The sequence below is a fragment of the Bos indicus genome, chromosome 13 (assembly GCF_029378745.1).
Source record: "Bos indicus isolate NIAB-ARS_2022 breed Sahiwal x Tharparkar chromosome 13, NIAB-ARS_B.indTharparkar_mat_pri_1.0, whole genome shotgun sequence".
NCBI classification, from domain to species: domain Eukaryota; kingdom Metazoa; phylum Chordata; class Mammalia; order Artiodactyla; family Bovidae; genus Bos; species Bos indicus.
The window spans coordinates 77,258,833-77,278,934 of NC_091772.1; the positions used below are offsets into that span (position 1 = coordinate 77,258,833).

General features: G+C 43.7%; 1 protein-coding gene across 14 annotated transcripts in view; it reads right to left on the reverse strand.

Annotated features, from left to right (window-relative positions):
- Positions 1-20,102, reverse strand: part of STAU1 (staufen double-stranded RNA binding protein 1) — a 61,904-nt gene that overhangs the window by 6,379 nt on the left and 35,423 nt on the right. For 10 of the 14 annotated variants that reach the window (XM_070801855.1, XM_070801854.1, XM_070801852.1 and 7 more), the window contains 3 exons: positions 13,823-13,921; positions 1,819-2,049; positions 712-855 (listed from right to left, as the gene is read on the reverse strand). In XM_070801855.1, the coding sequence (XP_070657956.1) occupies positions 712-855; positions 1,819-2,049; positions 13,823-13,921 (474 nt within the window). The remainder of the gene's footprint in view (positions 1-711; positions 856-1,818; positions 2,050-13,822; positions 13,922-20,102) is intronic. The other 4 variants (XM_070801856.1, XM_070801851.1, XM_070801848.1 and 1 more) reach the window with 2 other exon arrangements.

Genomic DNA, 20,102 nt, shown 5'->3' on the forward strand with positions numbered 1-20,102 from the left:
AGGGATTGAACCTGTGTCTCCTGCATTGGCAAGCGGGTTCTTTACCACCAGGCCACCTGGGAAGCGGGTCTTGACGACAGACCAAAACCAAAAGCCCCGTGTCACAAACGTTAAGGAAACCCTGGCCTGTGAGGAGAGCTATGAGGTTGAATCCCAACCTGGCATCCACCAGCCATCTGACTCTGGGCAAATTACTGAGCATGCTGCAGTTGTCTCTTGTATGTGGAAGGATCATTCCTCTTCTTGCCCTGACAGTGGAGTGAGACACCAGGCTAACTGCTGGTGCTCTATGAGCTCTAAACTGCTGCACAGAGTTTTCTGTTTTTCTCCAGAAAACACTATGAAATTCCCATCACAAATTCAGCTGCCTGTAAGAGTAACTGTTCCCTCTGCACAATCTGAAGTGTAACCCCAGTCCATGGATTCCAGATCCTACGGAAGGATCAGGAGGAGCGGGAATAGATCCTTTACACAGTTTATAAGACAATATAAACCTCTGAGGGGTAACAAAGAAGAAACAGGCGCCTTCCTGCTGACACAGCAGCACGTGTGCTGTGCAGCAGGTGTTAAGGCATCAAGTTACGGCAAGCAGTGATCTTAGAAACACTGGGTGGCAGGGCGACGCACTGGGCCCGGCCTCCTGGGGGAGGGGCCCGGCCCTGGACCGCTTCCGGCCGAGACGGGAGGACGCCCACAGCCCGGCTGGCCCACCTGCATGACAAACTCCCTGCGTCGCGGAAGGCCCCGCTCGGCGAGCAGCAGGTACTCCGGCTCCTTCTCCTTCTTCGCCTGCTGGATCTGGGCCAGTCTGCTGATCGGGTTCATCCCCTGGCCACACTCGGGGCCGCCCTGTAGCTGAGAAACAGTCCGGGTAGAAACCATGTGCTGAGTTAGTCACAGAGAAGACCCTGCCGATTCAGAGACTGGGACACGACAGCTGAACACCTCTATGTTGATCTAATGGCTGAGAATTAATCACATTAAAAAAAAATTTTTTTTTTTCATTGAAAGATACCTCAATGATTTTGATTGCTCTGAGGTGATTTTAGGTCTTCTTAGCAAACCAATGTCACCATTCATCATGAGTAGGCAAGCATCGTTGTAATGTGTGCTTTTGAACAGTAAGTCAATGGATGATAATAAATGAAGAGGTAAAAAAACTTAACAAACACTCCCTAAAACTACCCCAAAGCCTACATTATAAGGATGGGTTTCCAGCTTTCTTAACAATGACTCAAACTCCAGAGATCATTTATATTTATATAAAATATATATATATTCCTAACGTTCCTACGCAAAGAATGCTAAGTCGTGTGTCAGAAAAACTTGTATTCTGACACAACGTGAGACTGTACGGACAATGACAGCAAAACGGACCCTGGCACTCCTAAACGCCCCATAGGGACCCTCCCTTCCCTGGGAGGCTGGGGGACAGTGCAATGCTTGAATGGCTCACGAGCATGACTCAAAAGCCTAGCAGAAGGTACTGTACTGTACGCGTCTGACTCCTGGCCGCCCCGGACACCCCTCTGCCCAGGAGTCTCCCGCTCACGCAGAACCGTGCAGCGGGCACAAGACAAGCAGCCGTGTTTCCTCTCCCCGCAGATGACCACAGCTGCTCGCGGGGTCCACACCCAGGGCCTCCGCCGAGCCTGGCACTGCGAGACCCGGGGCTCCTGGGCGCGGCACCAGGCGGCCCCAGAAGGACTCGCGAGGCGGGCGTGTGCAGGCCGGTGCCCTGCCTCTCTCACCAGCCTTGCAAACCCCCAGCTGTCTTCAGGCAATGGAAACGCCCTCTTCTTTCAGGCACGTTCTTACCCTGACTATGGATTTTGTTTTCTTTTTGATTCTAGGCTTCACCCGCTCCACTGTAGGCAGGGGTGGTAACTTCTTCAGCTCCTCGAGAACAGCTATAGCAGCATTTTTCTTTGAAATCTTCTTGCTCTTCCCTTCACCTTCCCCCACAAACTCCCCAACCGACACCCTGGTCACAAAGCTCTTCATGTGGGGTGGGCCGCTCTCCCGGGCAACCTGTGTTGGAGGGAAAGACTGAGTGAAAGCGTGACAGACACGCATTACCGGCTGCGAGGCACACTGCTCAGCGTGGCAGCCGGGAAAGGGCGCGTAAGGACAAGACTCACTAAATGAAGGCAGTGTCAACGTGGAGAATTCTGAATGCTTTTTTCCCCATTTCTTTTACCCCCCTACTTGTTAAAGTTCTCAGGTCTGATGAGTCCAAAAGAACCATGGAACAGGGCACCATTTTCTACCTCCACCACCCAGGATCACAGACGGTCCTGAGTTTAGCGTGCTCCCCTGCAAATGGCAGCAAGGCAGCTAGCCCAGCAAAGCCCAGAAATAAACGCAGCACTGAGAGTTCAAGTTTAATGTTTGCGCTGAGCCACCAGCCAAGACCAAGCTTATTAAATACTGGCTGCTCTGAGCTATAAAAAGGAATGAGAAAATCTCCAAACACGTAAAGTGATTTCTAGCACTTGGTAAGTAAAGAAAGCAAACTGCAAAGAGTGTTTAAACAAAAAAAGGTGCGGCGTATTAAATCTATATATACATACACACACATAAATAGACATACGTATGTGTTTATATGCTTCTTTTTTTGCAAAAGGAAACTCAGGAAGGATAAAGCACAAACCAGTGGAATTAAACAGTTTCCTACAGTAGGTGGGGGGACGGACTGGGGTAGGCGAACAAGAGGACACTTTTGAGAATCTTTTTGTGTAGTTTTGACACTTTGGACCATTTACTATTACACATATTAAAAATGTAAGCCAAGAGAAATGGGGGAAAATACTAAAATGGATTATGAACAGAAACCTAACTTTATATTAAAGTGATTACGTAATCACACAGAAGGAAGATAAAAATCAAATCCAACCTACATTAGGAAAGATACCCTTGAAAAGAACAACTGAGTTATCAGACTTACAATACCAAACGTCAAGACGTCCTGTAGTTACAGAATCTGTGACATCATGGTATTGTTTAGCGATAAACCAATAGATCAATAAACCAGAATGCAGAAAGAGACCTGCACATATACAGCCTCTTGATGTTCAGCAAACACGAACCAAAGCAAAAGCAAAGTCCCTCTCTTTTTTTAATGCCACTGGAGCAACTAGATAACCAAGATCTCAAATTCTACCCAAAACAAAAATTAAGCTAAAACAGACACAAATATGAAAGTTAAAACTATAAAATAGCTTTCAGAAGAAAACATAAGAGAAAACTTCATGACCATGAGGCTGGCAAAGAATTCTTGGACACAAACCATAAAGTAAAATTAGAATTCCTCAAAATTAAAATACTGCTCATCAAAAGATAATATTTAAAAAGTAAAAAAGGGGGAGTTTGGGGAAGAATGGATACATGCATATGTATGGCTGAGTCCCTTTGCTGTCTACCTGAAACAACCACAACATTGTTAACTGCCTACATACCCCAATATAAAATAAAAAGTTTAAAATCTTGGGGGGGGGAGGGGAAAGAGGTAAAAAAGGGAACTCAGAGTATGAGAGAGAATATTTGCAATATATGTACCAAACAAAAGAATTATACCCAGAACACTGAAAGAAATCCTACAAGTCAATAATAAAAAGACAAATACTCAATTAAAAAAATACTTCAACAGGCACTCTTGGCAAAGACAGGGAGCCAGTGGTAGAAGTGTATCACTTTGGGAAATAGTTTGATAATTTTTACATGAACACCTGCCCTCTGACCTAGCAGCTCTGGCTGCACATGCACCCAGGACGACTCAGCAGCCTCATTCACAGCAGTTCCCAACGATCCAGTGTCCACCAACAGAGCAACGGACACGCTGCACTCCATTCGTACAGGGGAACAGCACTTGGCATCAAACTACTGAAACATGTGGATGGGACCTAACAGCAAACAATCCGTACTGTACGCGAAGTCTAAGAACACAGAAAACACGGCTACAGAGACTGCAGAAAGCAGCTGTTTCTGGGTGGAATGGGGCACAGGGACTTACAGAGGTTATGATAAAGTTCCATATCTTGATCTGGGTAATGAACTTTTTTTTTTTTAACACACACTAAAATGTAGTAGGCTGTGCACTTAAGATACCTACATTCACTATATAATAGACTTTAGCATAGAGGAAGAATAGTCAAGTCACGAAAGCAATGCTCTGAAGACACGTTCAGTGTGCAGATAAAAAGCTCAGATAACTTGGACTTTACTTAGGACGCTTGCGGGTGAGGGTGTGGATAAATATATTGATGTTGTTGGGAGCCCGAGTCTCATGATGGGAAAAGATCCAAACGTGGAGGAATGAAACCGAGGAAGAGCCCTGTGATGATGGACTGAAAGCAGAGGGATGAACCTGTGGTTCTGTCAACAGCGTACCTATCTCCTAGTGCCATCTTCTGCTAACAGGGTCTGGAAGCAATGACTTGCAGCAGCAACAAGCTAACCTCCCCTCAGTCCAGCCCTTACATGCCACTCTGTTAAAGGGAACCAGAACTCCTTGGAAGAACAGTTGAGACCATTTGTATTCGAATTTCCATTTCTGCCAGGGCCAAAGTTAGAACAGGGAAAGTTCCAAGTAAGGTGAAAACACTGTTGTATCACAAAGGAATGAAGGTCTCTCAAAGTCGGAAAAGGGGAGTTGAGAGCCAGCACACACGGACACTAAGACCTCCAAATACAAAACACAAAAGAAAAAAAAACCTTGCCTATTACCTCACGGTACACATAAAAAGTATAACTCAAAATGAACCATAAATCTAAACTTAAGAGACAAAACTTCTAGAAGAAAACAAAGGAGAAGGACCTTAGATTTGGCAAATTATCTCAGATGGATCACAACCACCATGAGCCATAAAAGAAAAATTTAGCAAACTAGACTGCTCCAAAATTAAATTATTTTTGCTTTTTGGGAAAATACTGTTTAAAAATGAAAAGACAAGCCACAGACTGGGAGAAAATACTTGGAAAATACCTATCTGAGAAAAGAACTGTATTCAGAATATATAAAGAACATATAAAATCCAATAATAAAAGATAACTCAAAACCCTGACAAAAGATAAGAACAGACACTTCTCCAAAGAAGATGTACAGATGGTAAACAGGCGTATGAAAAACATGCTCAATACTGCTAGTATGCAGGGAGATAAAAATTAAAACCGTAAGTTACGACTACACACCAACTAGAAACGGACCACACTGAGTGTGAGAGAGGGCACAGAACCACCAAAGCCCCCACACACGGACAGTGCTGTGCTTTCAAGTAGCTCAGTCGTGTCCGACTCTCTGCAACCCCATGGACTGTAGCCCACCAGGCTCCTCTGTCCACGGGGATTCTCCAGCCAAGAATATTGGAATGGGTTGCCATACCCTCCTCCAGAGACTCTTCCTGACCCAGGGATTGAACTCAGGTCTCCCGCATTGCAGGTGGATTCTTTACCAGCTGAGCCACAAGGGAAGCCCAAGAATACTGGAGTGGGTAGCCTATCTCTTTTCCAACAGATCTTCCCAACCCAGGAATCGAACTGGGGTCTCCTCCGTTGCAGATGGATTCTTTACCAACTGAGCTGTCACGAAAGCCCATGTATACAAGTATCTTGTTGCCCTTTATGTGGCTTCTTTAATGTAGTGCAGATTTTGAGTCCATATGTTGTATGAATCAGTAGCTCATCTTATTTCTGAGTAGTATTCTACTGTCTGGATTCACCACAACTTATTCACTCCACGTTCAAGGTCAGAAGGGGCGGCGGTGAGGAGATACCCCTCGTCCAAGGTAAGGAGCAGTGGCTGCGCTTTGCTGGAGCAGCCGTGAAGAGATACCCCATGTCCAAGGTAGGAGAAACCCAAGTAAGACGGTAGGGGTTGCGAGAGGCTTCAGAGGGCAGACACACTGAAACCATACTCACAGAAAACTAGTCAATCTAATCACACTAGGACCACAGCCTTGTCTAACTCCATGAAACTAAGCCATGCCCGTGGGGCCACCCAAGACAGGTGGGTCATGGTGGAGAGGTCTGACAGAATGTGGTCCTCTGGACAAGGGAATGGCAAACCACTTCAGTATTCTTGCCTTGAGAACCCCATGAATAGTATGAAAAGGCAAAATGATAGGATACGGAAAGAGGAACTCCCCAGGTCAATAAGTGCCCAGTATGCTACTGGAGATCAGTGGAGAAATAACTCCAGAAAGAATGAAGGGATGGAGCCAAAGCAAAAACAATACTCAGCTGTGGATGTGACTGGTGATAGAATCAAGGTCCGATGCTGTAAAGAGCAGTATTGCATAGGAACCTGGAATGTCAGGTCCATGAATCAAGGCAAATTGGAAGTGGTCAAACAAGAGATGGCAAGAGTGAATGTCGACATTCTAGGAATCAGCGAACTGAAATGGACTGGAATGGGTGAATTTAACTCAGATGACCATTATATCTACTACTGCAGGCAGGAATCCCTCAGAAGAAATGGAGTGGCCATCATGGTCAACAAAAGAGTCCGAAATCCAGTACTTGGATGCAATCTCAAAAATGACGGAATGATCTCTGTTCGTGTCCAAGGCAAACCATTCAATATCACAGTAATCCGAGTCTCTGCCCCAACCAGTAACGCTGAAGAAGCTAAAGTTGAACGGTTCTATGAAGACCTACAAGACCTTTTAGAACTAACACCCAAAAAAGATGTCCTTTTCATTATGGGGGACTGGCATGCAAAAGTAGGAAGTCAAGAAACACCTGGAGTAACAGGCAAATTTGGCCTTGGAATACAGAATGAAGCAGGGCAAAGACTAATACAGTTTTGCCAAGAGAACGCACTGGTCATAGCAAACACCCTCTTCCAACAACACAAAAGAAGACTCTACACATGGACATCACCAGAAGGTCAACACCAAAATCAGACTGATTATATTCTTTGCAGCCAAAGATGGAGAAGGTCTATACAGTCAGCAAAAACAAGACGGGGAGCTGACTGTGGCTCAGACCATGAACTCCTTATTGCCAAATTCAGACTTAAATTGAAGAAAGTAGGGAAAACCACTAGACCATTCAGGTATGACCTAAATCAAATTCTTTATGATTATACAGTGGAAGTGACAAATAGATTTAAGGGACTAGATCTGATAGATAGAGTGCCTGATGAACTATGGACAGAGGTTCGTAACATTGTACAGGAGACAGGGATCAAGACTATCCCCATGGAAAAGAAATGCAAAAAAGCAAAATGGCTGTCTGAGGAGGCCTTACAAATAGCTGTGAAAAGAAGAGAAGCCAAAAGCAAAGGAGAAAAGAAAAGATTTACCTTTTGAATGCAGAGTTCCAAAGAGTAGCAAGGAGAGATAAGAAAGCCTTCCTCAGCGATCAATGCAAAGATATAGAGAAAAACAACAGATGGGAGAGACTGGAGATCTCTTCAAGAAAATTAGAGATACCAAGAGAACATTTCATGCAAAGATGGGCTCGATAAAGGACAGAAATGGTATGGACCTAACAGAAGCAGAAGATATTAAGAAGAGGTGGCAAGAACATACAGAAGAACTATACAAAGAAGATCTTCACAACCAAGATAATCACGATGGTGTGATCACTGACCTAGAGCCAGACATCCTGGAATGTGAAGTCAAGTGGGCCTTAGAAAGCATCACTACGAACAAAGCTAGTGGAGGTGATGGAATTCCAGTGGAGCTCTTTCAAATCTTGAAAGATGATGCTGTGAAAGTGCTGCACTCAATATGCCAGCAAATTTGGAAAACTCAGCAGTGGCCACAGGACTGGAGAAGGTCAGTGTTCATTCCAATCCCAAAGAAAGGCAATGCCAAAGAATGATCAAACTATCGCACAATTGCACTCATCTCTCACGCTAGTAAAGTGATGCTCAAAATTCTCCAAGCCAGGCTTCAGAAATACGTGAACCGTGAACTTCCAGATGTTCAAGCTGGTTTTAGAAAAGGCAGAGGAACCAGAGATCAAACTGCCAACATCTGCTGGATCATCGAAAAAGCAAGAGAGTTCCAGAAAAACATCTATTTCTGCTTTACTGACTATGCCAAAGTCTTTGACTGTGCGGATCACAATAAACTGTGGAAAATTCTGAAAGAGAGGGAAATACCTGACCATCTGACCTGCCTCTCGAGAAATCTGTATGCAGGTCAGGAAGCAACAGTTAGAACTGGTCATGGAACAACAGACTGATTCCAAATAGGAAAAGGAGTACACCAAGGCTGTATATAGTCACCCTGCTTATTTCACTTCTATGCAGAGTCCATCATGAGAAACGCTGGGCTGAAGAAACACAAGCTGGAATCAAGATTGCTGGGAGAAATATCAATAACCTCAGATATGCAGATGACACCACCCTTATAACAGGAGAGTGAAAAAGTTGGCTTAAAGCTCAACATTCAGAAAACGAAGATCATGGCATCCAGTCCCATCACTTCATGGCAAATAGATGGGGAAACAGTGGAAACAGTGGCAGACTTTATTTTTGGGGGCTCCAAAATCACTGCAGATGGTGATTGCAGCCATGAAATTAAAAGACGCTTACTCCTTGGAAGGAAAGTTATGACCAACCTAGACAGCATATTAAAAAGCAGAGACGTTACTTTGCCAACAAAGGTCCATCTAGTCAAGGCTATGGTTCTGTGGTCATGTATGGATGTGAGAGTTGGACTGTGAAGAAGGCTGAGCGCCGAAGAATTGATGCTTTTGAACTGTGGTGTTGAGAAGACTCTTGAGAGTCCCTTGGACTGCAAGGAGATCCAACCAGTCCATTCTAAAGGAGATCAGCCCTGGGACTGATCTAAAGCTGAAGCTCCAGTACTTTGGTCACCTCATGCAAAGAGCTGACTCATTGGAAAAGACTCTGATGCTGGGAGGGATTGGGGGCAGGAGGAGAAGGGGACGAAAGAGGATGAGATGGCTGGATGGCATCACTTACTCAATGGACATGAATTTGAGTGAACTCTGGGAGTTGGTGATGGACAGGGAGGCCTGGCGTGCTGTGATTCATGGGGTCATAAAGAATCGGACACAACTGAGCAACTGAACTGAACTGAATTCATCCATTTCTCTGCTGAAGAGCATCTTCATGGTTTTCAGTTGTTGGTGATTATGAGATGATACATGTACGTGATCGCTTTAATCATAATCACTAAAAACCATGAAAATGTTCTTCAGCTGGGAAATGGATGAGTAAGTTGTGGTGAATTCAGACAATGGAATACTACTCAGAAATAAGAAATAAACTACTGATACATACAACGCATGGACTCAAAGTCTACACTACATTAAAGAAGCTGCGTAATAGGCAATAAGATACTCTTGCCAGGAGATCTGTAATCTTTTCAGATTATAACTTTCTAAAGGGACAACACTGAACACACTGTACCTGGTGGACCATCTGTTACAACATGAGAGGCCTGAGGGCAGGAACAGAACAAGGGACGATGGCCTTTCTTATCATGATTTACAATATAATTACAGAAAAAGGTCATGTCTGGGTTGTGTTTTCTAAGACGGCTTTATATTTTTACGTGCTCTTTCCAGGCTTCTCAAAATGTTATTACCCATTCCTGTTAAATAAACAGACAAAGGGAAAGCCCCAAAAGACCAAAAAAAGGCAGTATATTCAATAACTCCATGTATGTAATATTTTGGAAACAAGCAAAAGGTATGGACAGACATCAGATGGATGCCTGCCCAAGGGTGAGGATGGAGGGAAAGGGACTGACCGCTAGGGGACTAGGGGAAACTTAACGGCGTGAAAGACGTTCTTTGTCACAGTGGTGGCAGCAGTTAAACAACTGCACTATCAAAACACATCAAATCAGACACATAAACAGGACCAATTTTACTTCATGTAAATTATACTCAAGAAGTCTGACCTCTCATCCCCTCACCCCCCAAAAATAACCTAATAGAGGCATGTCAAAGGATACCGGAGCTAGTCTGAAGGGCAATCTGAACATTAAAATGACAAGCGAGAATAATGGAGTAACATGTAGAATTAATCTATACTAATATAAATTAACGCATTCCCTGGTGGCTCAGTCAGTAAAGAATCCACCTGCAGTGTGGGAGACTTGGCTTCGAGCCCTGGGTTGAGAAGATTCCCTGGAGGAAGGCATGGCAACCCACTCCAGTATTCTTGCCTGGAAAATCCCCATGGACAGAGGAGCCTGGGGGGCTGCAGTCCATGGGGCTGCAAAGAGGCAGACACAACTGAGCGACTACGCACATTAACAATATAAGGCAGGAGGAGATTTTCTTTGGACATGCAGAAGATGAACATTTGACATCCACCGCAGTGATACCTGGTGCTGGAAAGAACCATCAATGACTGCTAGAAACACTGAGGAACTCTGTAAGGACATACACAGCCTTCAAGCATCTTCCCACAGGCTGTGGGTGAACTACAAAGGGAAAGAAAGTCTCCTTGGAGGGGCGCACATCTGGTGCAGACAACGTAATTAGCGTCACTAACTCAGGTAAAACGACACCATGCAATGCTGAGAAGAACTGACGTCAGTTCTTCAGTGCTCCTGTTTAAAAAAAAAAAAAGCATAAACTGAAACTAATCATGAGGCAAAAAATCCAACCAACCCAAATTTAGGGCCATTACATAAAACTGACTTTTAAAAATACCAATGTCATAAAAGACCAAAAAAAAGCCGAGTGACAAATTAAAGGAGACTAAAGAGATGCACCAGCTAAACGCAATGTGTGATCCTATACCAGGCTCAAGACCAGGAAAATAAAGGAACACCATGGGGACGATGCCAGTATGTGAATCTGGGACGCACATTAGGAAACAGTACTACAGCAGTGTTACGCTTCCTGTGTGGACAATTAGATGATAGTTATTTAAGATCATGTCCTTGCTCTTAAGAAACACATACTGAAATATTTGGAGTCAAAGATCTGCTTCTTGCTCTCAAATGATTCAGCTAAATAAACTGTAGAAAAACATGTAGGTTTAGAGAACAGAAGAGCAAAGGTACTAAAACGTGGAGCGCTGGTGACCCTGGTGAAGGCCACAGTCACAGCCCTAGCCTTACAACTTGCCACTGGCCACAGTCACAGCCCTAGCCTTACAACTTGCCACTGGCCTGAAAAACTGCAAAGTAAAAAGTGGAAAAGGTGATGAGGGAAAGCGTGTGAGCCCACATGTGCTGTGCTCCCGAGGGGAGAGCAGGAGCACCTCAGCTCAGGGAGCGGCTGGCTGCCCTATGAAGGAGGCTGCGGAAAAGAGCCTCGCTCCATGGCACCCGCAGGCTGACCTCGGCAAGCCGGCTGGCTGCCCCCCACCCCGACAGCCCACCTGCTGAGCGCTACCTCCCTGAGCAAGGTTCTCACGTCCTCAGACGAGACCCGAGAATTAACAGTATCCACCCCGATGCTCACGTCAAATCCACGCCCATCCTGGGCCCACTCTCACTGCCTGCTCACATCATAGCCCCGCCACCGAGCCCATTTGAATTCAGTGGGATCAAGTCACGACTGCCTCCCAGAGACTTGTCAATCAGCACAATACTTTTAACTACAACGATTTTATCAAAAAGCAAGCGGTCTCTACTTTTCTGAAAAATTATACGAGTGGTTCTTGTTTTCTCCTATTGCTTCCAACATGACATATCTTGCTGTCGAAAAACGAAAAAACAAAAAAAACTATTCTTTTCATTTACTTAGTAACTGTTCCCTGAGCATCCAATATCCAATATTTGCCAACTAATCTTCCAGGTGCCAGAGACAGAACTGTGGGGAAAAAATGCAAGCTCCTGCCCAACCTAATAATGGAAGCTAACATTTGACTTTTGATGAACATTTGCTCCATGAGAGCTAATTAATAATAAAAGCACTCATACTAACAAACTCAATGCTACACGTACACACAAACTGTCATGTTTTAAAATAATTACCTTAAGAGACTCAGTCACCACCAGAGGGAATTCCCACAATTTCTTTTGTGACTACTTGACAATTCCCTGCTGTATGTTATTTATTCCTGAACAGCAAAGTCTGAAAGCCAAATCTAAAACCTAAACACAAGTAGAGGTGGGGCAGAGGCAATCTCATTCCAAATTCCAAAGCAAAAACAGAAACTGGCAATCCCTTACTGAGGTCCAAGGAGCTCGGGGACCCTCAGGCAGAGCAGAGGTTAGTGTGAGCAGGCGAGACACATCACCAGGGTCTCGGGCCCTGGCCAGCAGTCATCTCTGTGACCTTTGTCTGACCTGAGAAGGTAGGCCTCTCCCACCCCACAGTCTTCGGATCCCTCCCTCCGGTCTTTAAACAGCCACTCGTGTGCCACACTAATTCTTCAGCAGGGATTAGTGTGGGGAAAAGTGTTTCTTCCCTTTTCCACAACAGGTTCCCAGGGAGACCTTGTGGCTTCCTTGGGTGGAGCGCCCACCTGGTTCCCACCCAGCAACAGCCTTGTTATTCTGAATGTCCTGTCTCATTGCCTCCCTCCCAGAACAGAGAAAGGCTGGAAGGGATGCGGGGCCAGGGAGGAAGATGCCAGCCCCATCTGGCATGCTGTGCTCTGGAAGCGGGGAAAAGACACTGGTCCTGCCTGCTGCGACAGGGCGGGGTACTGCCGCAGGATGCAGGGTGGCCCTGTGACCCAAGGGCAGCTCCCCAGCCCCATCTGGGCCTCATGGCAGCAGGTGAGCACGGCCAGCTAGGTCAGAAAATCATCTCTATTCGAATGAGAGAGTAAGGACTGAACTCAGGAGCCAGCTTAGGGTACTAGTACATAACAGGAGATATCCTATAAAAGTCATATAACTCAGACATGAAATCTGGGGATTACCTAAAACTACAGAGCTAAAGTATTTTACAGGATAATAAATTTCAGGTAGGCTTTTTAAAACAGAAAAAGGCCAAAAGAACTTATGAACCACTTAAAATTGTTTTAAGCAGATGTGCTGTGCTTAGTCGCTCAGTTGGGTCTGACTCTGTGACCCCATGGACTGGTAGACCACCAGGCTTCTCTGTCCATGGGATTTCCCAGGCAAGAATACTGGAGTGGGTTGCCATTTCCTTCTCCATTTAAGCAGATGTCCCACCTCAAATTTCATTTGTCTCAAGTAACTAGTATGTTGAGCTTAAAGCTCTTTGGAAAACTAGATATATACATACTTTATAATTTTGAAAAACCAAATAATTGATTAAAAAAACTATTAAAATACAACCCTGCATAGCCAAGCACAGAACTCAAATGAAAGAATTTACAAAGAATTTTCAAAACCTAGGGAAACCTAAAATAAAAAAAATTCCCCCAACCTGCCTAATCTATCTGGACTCACTGTGCCTTTGAAGGAAACATACACTAAATGATCTTATTTTCCATTTTGAACTGGTAATTGTTAATTACTGTTTTTAGACCACAAAGTCTCCAATAACAGACTGAGGTTACTAAATGGGCGAACTGGGAGGCACACACCACACAATGACAAAACCTAAGTTCTTTTAACAACTACTTGGACACTTGAGCAGAGTCTTGATATTGGGGGGTAGCGTATGCTTCTGAGACTCTTATGAAGGCAATGGACCCTCCCTCCAGAAGAAAACGCATGGGAACATAAACACGATCCCCTTCAGACCATTTTAGGAGGTTCACAGACATACTGAGGCCACCTACGGACTGTCTGGAGATTCATGGCTGCCCTAGGACCAAATACTGCTTTGCTAAATATGAAGTCTGAATCTTAGATGTGAAGATTTGCATATATGTGATCATCATTCCAATGTTATTTAGGAAAAATACTATTCTGATGATGAACACTAGGAGTATAACAGATGCGTAAAATAAGCTTACCTCAAAATTCACAGGCAAGTTCCGTTTAAGTGCAATCTCAAACACTTGACTTATTTCAGATTTATTGAGATTTTCTTCTTCTGACTCTCTTCCATTTACCTAAAGGAAGAATAACCGGTTAGAGTTAACTCATGTTAAAAAGCTGTCAATATCCCAGCTGCAATGATAAACCTTAAAATTAAAAGCACTGAACCGAGGCTCTATGGACTGAGCACTAACCCCATGAACACAGCAGCACATGGACTGTGCATCAGTGAAATTTAAAAGGTTTTAAAAAACGTCCTATCAAATTCTGGTCAGTTTACACCTCATAAATCCACCATAAGCAATCTACACATAGCAGGGCTCTACATATAATCAGCCTGACGGTGAGAGCCACGGCCACTCAGGAGCGGCGCTCCCGAAGCCCCCTGGATTTGTCCCCCCGCCCCCGAAGGACAGGCAAGCCACACTCCAGAAACAAGCAGTCAGTCTGTGTGGGCCACAGCAAGGACAAATGGACGTCTCTCCACCTGGGTATGTGGGTTTCTGATTTGGACGAAAAGTCGCTGGAAACCACTTTAAAGAAAAGCTGCAGTGGAACGGTTATAAAACCACTATGGGTCTCACGCTTCACTGCTGCTGGTGAAAACGAAGATGCAAACCAACAAAACTGCCTGCCGGCTTAGTTGCTTCAGTCGTGTCCAACTCTTTGTGACCCCATGGACTGCAGCCCCCCAGGCCCCTCTGTCCACGGGGTGCTCCAGGCAAGAACACTGGAGTGGGCTGCCATGCCCTCCTCCAGGGATCTTCCCAACCCAGGGATCAAACACATGACTTTTATGTCTCCTGAACAGGCAGGCAGGTTCTTTACCACTAGCACCACTAGCCTTGAACAAAAGCTGCCTCCAGCTCTGTAACAAGGTCCACTTACAACCTGCAGGGGCTGGACTAAGAGGGGCAGAGATCTCTGTGCACATGGCCCACAAGGATTCTACACTGTGCAGGGGTGGTAATATGAGAAACAAGATCAGCAGTGATCCTAAACAGGGCAATGCACCGTGCTTTTCTTATTCCTGGGGATTCTTTAATCAAAGAACTTGTAAAATCTTAGTTTCAAGATCAGGATTTCTCTGACAGGAACCTGTGGCTGAAATTACTGAACAGGCAATGTGTAGCCAAATCCAGGATTCGATCTGTTGTGTATTTCCTGAGGTAGAGTCTAACCCTAACCTAGGATCCATATTTCAAGCTACAAACAAAAGAAAGTTCTAAATTAAAAAAAAAATTAAGAATTAAGAATAGGATCCTATAAACACAAATTTAACCAGACAATGTAATTTCGTCTCTCCTTTCATGATAAAATTTTCTTTCCATCTGGTTTCATTTTACCCCTGCCTGGTGATATACTGTTTACATAGCAATTTCTGATGGTTTAAGAAGCTGAACACATTTTTACACTTGTTGTTCAAATCCTAAAGAGAAAGAGGGCCTGCCGTTTTATGAGTGAATCTTTAAAGCCATAAATCTCCAAGCAAGGTATCTTAGAATTCTAGGTTTCCACAGAGGTTTGGTTTGAAATTTATTTTTTAAATAGGTTTAAACAAACCTATTAAAAAGCATTTTTAAAAGTAATCCTGTTCAACAAATAGTGCTGGGAAAATCAGATATCTACACACAGAAAAAATGAAGTTGGACTCTTACCTCATACCACATTCACAAATTAACTCAAAATGGATCAAAGACCTAAATGTAAGGGCAAAAAGTATAAAACTCTTAGAAGAAAACACAGGGGGAAAGCTTCATGACACTGGATTTCGCAATGATTTCTTGGATAGAACACCAGAAGCATACGTAAATTCTGACATCATCAAAATTTCAAACTTTAGTACAAAAAAACTACCCAAAAAACGCTGGTACATTAAAGGACACAAGAGAACAAAGACAACCCATAGAATGGAAGAAAATACTCACAAAGCACATATTTGATAAAGAATTAATGTCCAGAATACATAAAGAACTGTAACAACTCAACAACAAATAATGCAATTCAAAAATGGACAAAGGATTTGAACAGACATTTCTCCAAAGGAGACACGCAAATACACAACATCACTACTCAAAGAGATCAGATCAGTCGCTCAGTCGTGTCCGACTCTTTGTGATCCCATGAATCGCAGCACGCCAGGCCTCCCTGTCCCTCACCAACTCCCGGAGTTCACTCAGACTCACGTCCATCGAGTCAGTGATGCCATCCAGCCATCTCATCCTCTGTCATCCCCTTCTCCTCCTGCCCCCAATGCCTCCCAGCATCAGAGTCTTTTCCAATGAGTCAACTCTTCGCATGAGGTGGCCAAAGTACTGGAGCTTCAGCTTGAGCATCATTCCTTCCAAAGAAATCCCAGGGCTGATCTCCTTCAGAATGGACTGGTTGGATCTCCTTGCAGTCCAAGGGACTCTCAAGAGTCTTCTCCAACACCACAGTTCAAAAGCATCAATTCTTCGGCGCTCAGCCTTCTTCACAGTCCAACTCTCACATCCATATATGACCACAGGAAAAATCATAGCCTTGACTAGACGCAACTTTGTTGGCCAAGTAATGTTTCTGCTTTTGAATATGCTATCTAGGTTGGTCATAACTTTCCTTCCAAGAAGCAAGCGTCTTTTAATTTCATGGCTGCAGTCACCATCTGTAGTGATTTTGGAGCCCAGAAAAATAAAGTCTGACACTGTTTCCACTGTTTTCCCATCTATTTCCCATGAAGTGGTGGGACCGGATGCCATGATCTTCGTTTTCTGAATGTTGAGCTTTAAGCCAACTTTTTCACTCTCCACTTTCACTTTCATCAAGAGGCTTTTGAGTTCCTCTTCACTTTCTGCCATAAGGGTGGTGTCATCTGCATATCTAAGGTTACTGATATTTCTCCCGGCAATCTTGATTCCAGCTTGTGTTTCTTCCAGTCTAGCGTTTCTCATGATGTACTCTGCATATAAGTTAAATACACAGGGTGACAATATACAGCCTTGACGAACTCCTTTTCCTATTTGGAACCAGTCTGTTGTTCCATGTCCAGTTCTAACTGTTGCTTCCTGACCTGCATACCAATTTCTCGAGAGGCAGATCAGATGGTCTGGTATTCCCATCTCTTTCAGAATTTTCCACAGTTTATTGTGAGCCACACAGTCAAAGGCTTTGGCATAGTCAGTAAAGCAGAAATAGATGTTTTTCTGGAACTCTCTTGCTTTTTCGATGATCCAGCGGATGTTGGCAATTTGATCTCTGGTTCCTCTGCCTTTTCTAAAACCAGCTTGAACATCTGGAAGTTCACGGTTCACATATTGCTGAAGCCTGGCTTGGAGAATTTTGAGCATCACTTTACTAGCGTGTGAGATGAGTGCAATTGTGCAGTAGTTTGATCATTCTTTGGCATTGCCTTTCTTTGGGATTGGAATGAACACTGACCTTCTCCAGTCCTGTGGCCACTGCTGAGTTTTCCAAATTTGCTGGCATATTGAGTGCAGCACTTTCACAGCATCATCTTTCAGGATTTGGAATAGCTCAACTGGAATTCCATCACCTCCACTAGCTTTGTTCATAGTGATGCTTTCTAAGGCACACTTGACTTCACATTCCAGGATGTCTGGCTCTAGGTCAGTGATCACACCATCATGATTATCTGGGTCGTGAGGATCTTTTTTATACAGTTCTTCTGTGTATTCTTGCCATCTCTTCTTAATATCATCTGCTTCTGTTAGGTCCACACCATTTCTGTCCTTTATCGAGCCCATCTTTGCATGAAACGTTCCTTTGGTATCTCTGATTTTCTTGAAGAGATCCCTAGTCTTTCCCATTCTGTTGTTTTCCTCTATTTCTTTGCATTGATCGCTGAAGAAGGCTTTCTTATCTCTTCTAGCTATTCTTTGGAACTCTGCATTCAGATGTTTAAATCTTTCCTTTTCTCCTTTACTTTTAGCCTCTCTTCTTTTCACAGCTATTTGTAAGGTCTCCCCAGACAGCCATTTTGCTTTTTTGCATTTCTTTTCTATGGGAATGGTCTGGATCCCTGTCTCCTGTACAGTGTCACGAACCTCATTCCATAGTTCATCAAGCACTCTATCTATCAGATCTAGGCCCTTAAATCTATTTCTCACTTCCACTGTATAATCATAAGGGATTTGATTTAAGTCATACCTGAATGGTCTAGTGGTTTTCACTACTTTCTTCAATTTAAGTCTGAATTTGGCAATAAGGAGTTCATGGTCTGAGCCACAGTCAGCTCCCCGTCTTGTTTTTGCTGACTGTATAGAGCTTCTCCATCTTTGGCTGCAAAGAATATAATCAGTCTGATTTCGGTGTTGACCATCTGGTGATGTCCATGTATAGAGTCTTCTCTTGTGTTGTTGGAAGAGGGTGTTTGTTACGACCAGTGCATTTTCTTGGCAAAACTCTATTAGCCTTTGCCCTGCTTCATTCCGTATTCCAAGGTCAAATTTGCCTGTTACTCCAGGTGTTTCTTGACTTCCTACTTTCGCATTCCAGTCCCCTATAATGAAAAGGACATCTTTTTTGGGTGTTAGTTCTAAAAGGTCTTGTAGGCCTTCATAGAACCATTCAACTTTAGCTTCTTCAGCGTTACTGGTTGGGGCAGAGACTCGGATTACTGTGATATTGAATGGTTTGCCTTGGACACGAACAGAGATCATTCCGTCATTTTTGAGATTGCATCCAAGTACTGGATTTCAGACTCTTTTGTTGACCATGATGGCCACTCCATTTCTTCTGAGGGATTCCTGCCTGCAGTAGTAGATATAATGGTCATCTGAGTTAAATTCACCCATTCCAGTCCATTTCAGTTCGCTGATTCCTAGAATGTCGACATTCACTCTTGCCATCTCCTGTTTGACCACTTCCAATTTGCCTTGATTCATGGACCTGACATTCCAGGTTCCTATGCAATACTGCTCTTTACAGCATCGGACCTTGCTTCTATCACCAGTCACATCCACAGCTGAGTATTGTTTTTGCTTTGGCTCCATCCCTTCATTCTTTCTGGAGTTATTTCTCCACTGATCTCCAGTAGCATACTGGGCACTTATTGACCTGGGGAGTTCCTCTTTCCGTATCCTATCTTTTTGCCTTTTCATACTATTCATGGGGTTCTCAAGGCAAGAATACTGAAGTGGTTTGCCATTCCCTTCTCCAGTGGACCACATTCTGTCAAATGTGGTCCACTGGAGAAGGGAATGGCAAAGAGAAACGCAAATCAAAACCACAGTGAGATAAACCTTACACCCATAAGGACAGCCACAGAAAATGGTAGTGTTGTCAAGGTTGTGTAGAAATTGCAATCTTTCTGTTGAAAGAAACTGCACATTTCTGTTGAAAATGTAAGATGGTATGGCCTCTGTGGAGAACAGTATGGTGCGTTTCTGAAAAATTTAAACATAGAATTACAATATGATCCAGCAATTTCACTGCTAAACAGATACTCAAAAGAATTAAAAGCAGGCATTCAGATACTTGTACATCAATGTTCACAGCAGTATTATTCACAATAGCCAGAAGATGATAATCACACAAACGTCCATCAACAGATGAATGGATGAAAAAAATGTACAGATACAACGGTCAGTCTTAAAAAGTAATGGGGTGCTGGGGGGAGACTGGAATTATAAAACAAGCTACAACACAGAGGAACCTTGAAAACATTATGATAAATGAAGTAAGTCAGACACAGAAGACAAATGTGCACTGACACAAGGTATCTCCAATAGTAAGCACAGAGACACACGCAGGACAGAGGTTCACCACGGGCCTAGGACAGCGGGTGTCCGTCAGTCCTGCAGTTTGGGTGTGACGTGGAGAAAGGGTCTTGAAAATGGACAGTGGTGACGGAGGCACGCACCGAGAATGTATTTAAGGCCACTTTTTGTGCATAACCACGTCTGTTGATAGCTGTTTATTTGAAGAGTTCAGAGATTTTTACAATACATGAGCTATTCACACACTCTCATGATACATAACTGTCAATGAGAATGTTTTCCTCAGGTGCAACCAGAACCAAATCTGGAAACAAACCAGGTGCTGCTGACACAAGACTTGCACCCCAATTTTCCATTTTTTTTATTTGTTCATTATACCAGTTCAATTCCTTTTAATTTTTACTTCTAGTTATGACCTGTTTCAAACATACAGAAAAGTACAGATAATAATGTAACCCACAACTCTACTGGATATAACAAACGGCAACACTAAACACCACTGACATTATTTTTTTCCTTTGATAAGGAAAACAATTAA